The 4239-nt window shown below is 50.9% G+C and overlaps 1 protein-coding gene across 1 annotated transcript in view; it reads right to left on the reverse strand.

The window, feature by feature from the left end:
- Positions 1-1377: 1377 nt before the first annotated feature.
- Positions 1378-4239, reverse strand: part of RSPH10B2 (radial spoke head 10 homolog B2 (Chlamydomonas)) — a 32338-nt gene continuing 29476 nt past the window's right edge. The window contains exon 5 of the mRNA XM_011985842.1: positions 1378-1455. Coding sequence (XP_011841232.1) covers positions 1378-1455 — 78 coding nt within the window. The remainder of the gene's footprint in view (positions 1456-4239) is intronic.

Raw genomic sequence — 4239 nt, forward strand, 5'->3', positions numbered from 1 at the left:
GCCCAGCTAATATTTTGTATTTTTAGTAGAGATGGGTTTCACCAGGTTGGCCAGGCTGGTCTCAAACTCCTGACCTCAGGTGATCCACCGACCTCGGCCTCCCAAAGTTAGATATGTGTGCGTGTGTGTGTGTATACATATATAATATTATATATAATTTTGAGATAGAGTCTTGCTGTGTTGCCCAGGCTGGAGTGCAGTGGCACAAACACATCACTGCAGCCTCAACTCCCAGGCTCAAGCAATCCTCCTGCCTCAGCATCCAAAGTAGCTGGGACTACAGGCGCCTGCCACCACATCTGGCTAATTTCTGTATTTTTTGTAGAGATGAGGGCTTGCTGTATTACCCAGGCTGGTCTCAAACTCAAGTGATCCCCCTGCCTTGGTCCCCCAAAGTGCCGGGGTTACGGACATGTGCCATGATGCCCAGCTCGTTTGGGGATTTTATGGAGGGTCCAATATGTAGACCCGATTAAGTCACTGGCTATCAGTTATTGAACTCGAGCTCCAGCCCCTCTTCCTTCCTGGGAGGTTGCGCTGGAGCTGAAAGTCCCAATCCGCTAATCTCCTGGTTGGTTCCCTGGCAACCAGCTCCAGCAAGAAGCTATCGAGGGCCCCTCCCCTGGCCCCCAGTCATCTCATCATACAAAAGCCAGTCATTACCCTGACAGTCCACAGCTATTGAAGCCCTTGGGGCAAGAACTAGAAAATGGCTGCATGCAGTGACTCACCCCTGTGATCCCAGCACTTTGGGAGGCCAAGGCGGGCGAATCACTTGAGGTCAGGAGTTCGAGACCAGCATGGACAAGTTGGTGAAACCCTGTCTCTACTAAAAATACAAAAATTAGCCAGGCGTGGTGGTGCATGCTTCTAATCCCAGCTACTCGGGAGGCTGAGGCAAGAGAATCACTTGAACCCAGGAGGCAGTGGCGGCAGTGAGCTGAGATCACACCACTCCACTCCAGCCTGGGCGACAGTGAGACCCTGTCTAAAAAAAAAATAAAAAACTAGAAACTAAGACCAAATATTAGAACCAAAGATGCTCCCATTACCCCATTTACTCAGGAAGTTACAAAGGCTTCAGGTGCTCTGCCAGGAACAGAGACCAAATACTCATTCCTTTTTATGTCAAAGACGCCCTTAGGAAATTATAGGCTTGTCCGGAAAGCACTTGGTCCTGATGCATTCTGGCAGCTACAGAACACAGGATGGAGAGCGAGCAGCTCGGGAAGGAGAGGAGGGACCTCGTAAGTTACCTTGCTTCCAGTTCATCATCTTCCATCTTCCGCTGCTGGGCCCGTGCTGTGCTGCGTAACCTCTCTTCCCTTATTTTCTCCTTGATAGCTTCTTCACGTTTATACGCGTGAAAGAGCGTGTTCACAAAGAAGACGTACGTACTACTGACCCATGTGTTGAACTCTTCCTTTTAATCATCCTTGGGTCTCTCGTATTTCTCTGGAATAGAGTTTCATGAAGCTGAACATGAATGCAATCCTGCTGTAAACTGGGAGTCTGCGTGCTTTTTCTCGTTCTGGCCTCCCTGCGGTGGGCCCCCTGCTCCTCGGCCAGGAGAAGGGAGAGGAGAAAGGACGCTGCTCCCATGACTGCCTGGAACAAGGCAGGGGCTCAGTAGACCCTGGCTGGGATTATCAACCTTCCCTTTGAGTTTCCTGCTGCCTTGGTTTTTTTTGGAGACAGAGTCTCACTCTGTCGCCCAGGCTGGAGTGCAGTGGCATGATTTCAGCTCACTGCAACCTCCACCTCCTGAGTTCAAGTGATTCTCATGCCTCAGCCTCCCGAGCTCCCGAGTAGCTACAGGCATGCGCCATCACACTCGGCTGATACTTGTATTTATAGCAGAGATGGGGTTTCACCATGTTGGCCTGGCAGGTCTGGAACTCTTAACCTCAGGTGATCCACCCACCTCAGCCTCCCAGAGTGCTGGGATTACAGGCATGAGCCACTGTACCTGGCCACCTCTTTTTTTTTCTAAATATCTTAAGAATGTGGGTTTTCTGATATTTTAATTTTCCATGTTTTCAAGAATAATAAATCCTTGTTTCTTGCTTTTTTTTTTTTTTTTTTTTTTTTTTGGAGACAAGGTCTCACTCTGTTGCCCAGGCTGGAGTACAGTGGCATGACCATGGCTCACTGAAGCCTGGAGGAACTCCTGGGCTCAAGTGATCCTCCCATCTTAGCCTCCCTGACAGCTGAGAAGAGAGCAATGCGCCACACACAAGGCTAATTTTTTTAGTTGTGAGACAAGATCTCGCTCTGTCATCCAGGCTGCAGTGCAGGGGCACCATCATGGCTCACTGCAGCCTCCAACTCCTGGGCTCAGATGATCCTCCCACCTCAGCCTCCCAAGTAGCTGGGACCACAGGCGGGTGCCACCACGCCCAGCTAATCATTGTTTTTGTTGTAGAGACAAGGTTTCGCTATGTTGCCCGTGGCCTCAAATTCCTGAGCTCTAGTGATCCTCCCGTCTTGGCCTCCCAAAGTGCTGGGATTGCAGGCGTGACCCACCGCACCGGGCCTAGGTCTTGGGGACAAACTATTCGACATCTTGTATTTATTCAGAGTTTGAAACCCCTTTAAGACAAGGATAGCTGTGTACCTGAGTGAATCCTCTCTCCTGGAGAACTAGACAACCGGTCACTCTCGCAAAAGGAAGTTCCTAGTAGTTACAGTTACCCCTCTCTATCTTTCTTGTCTAGGCTAAAGAATCTCTAAATCTTAAACTACCACAATGTTTTCCATCTTTTTAAGCAATTCCAGTTATCCAGGTTACTTGGAAGATTTTAAAATTCAGAAAATCAAATTATATGCAATCCAGGACTCTAAGGTAGGAACAAGACTGAGTGTGAAGGAAGATTCCTTTTTTTCGCTTGGAGACAGGGTCTCGCTCTGGCACCCAGGCTGGAGTGCAGTGGTGCAATCATGGCTCACTGCAGCCTCAAGCTCCTGAGTCAATCCTGCCTCAGGCTCCCAAGCTGCTGGGAGTACAGGAGTGTGCCACCATACCTGGTGAATTCTGCTTTTTTTTGTAGAGACAGGGGCTTGCTATGTTGCCCAGGCTGGTCTCAGACTCCTGGGCACAAGTGATCCTCCTGCCGTGGCCTCTCAGAGTTCTGGGCTTACAGCTGTGAGCCACTGCACCTGGCGGCAACATTGTCTTATGTTCATTCATGAACTCTCAACTAGAAACCTACAAGCTGGAGGACAGTAAGTCACGGCTGCCACATGCAACAATCAGATGAAATGGTACTGGAAGAGATGCCACGTGGGTCAAGGGGGTCCTCGACAGGAGAAAGGGCAGGAGCCACAGGCTTGGTGAATGGCACACCAGACTTAAGGAATGACCAGAGAGATCCAGGGCAAAATCCAGCTGGAGCTGGGACTAGAGATAATCAGATCAACAGGAAAGCACATTAGCTGGGGTTCCACTTCCAGTTCTAGTTCTGTTCCAGGAACTGCGTATCTTGTTACGGCACTGCAGGAACGCCCTGTCTCTGCTGGGATGCCAAGCTCTGCGGGAGAAAATGACAACCCACAGATTCGCGCCAGATGGAGAAGAAACCAAAGACATCGAGGGGTCGCAGAGGCCGAACGCGAAGAGTGTTTCAAGAAGCTGACGGTTTTCCTGACTATGGAGAGATAGGTTCAAGGGACGGCAGGATTCCTGGGGGTGGCAACATGGAGGCACTGCTGATGAAGAGGGGCCTTCAGTGGCCTGGGGAGGGCAGTCCCACGTGGAGCAAGCTAAGAAGACACAGGAGAGGTCCCGGAGAAGGCGTTGCATGTATACAGCTCCCTAAGATGCATCAGCAAAGGGAGCAGGGAAGGAAAGTGGGATCTAGAGGGGAAGGTGAGGGAAGAGATTTTCCTTTCCTTTTTTTTTTTTTTTTTTTTTTTGAGACGGAGTCTCACTCTGTCGCCCAGGCTGGAGGGCAGTGGCGTGGTCTCAGCTCACTCTGTCACCCAGGCTGGAGTGCACTGGCGTGGTCTCGGCTCACTCTGTTGCCCAGGCTGGAGGGCAGCGGCATGGTCTCAGCTCACTCTGTCGCCCAGGCTGGAGGGGAGTGGCGTGGTCTCAGCTCACTGCAACCTCTGCCTCTGGGGTTCAAGCAGTTCTCCCACCTCAGCCCTGAGTAGCTGGGACTACAGGCGAGCGCCACCACACCCGGCTAGTTTTTTTATTTTTAGTAGAGATGGAGTTTCACTATGTTGGCCGTGCTG

The sequence above is a fragment of the Mandrillus leucophaeus genome, unplaced genomic scaffold, assembly GCF_000951045.1.
Source record: "Mandrillus leucophaeus isolate KB7577 unplaced genomic scaffold, Mleu.le_1.0 Scaffold29, whole genome shotgun sequence".
In the NCBI taxonomy this organism is placed as follows: Eukaryota; Metazoa; Chordata; class Mammalia; order Primates; family Cercopithecidae; genus Mandrillus; species Mandrillus leucophaeus.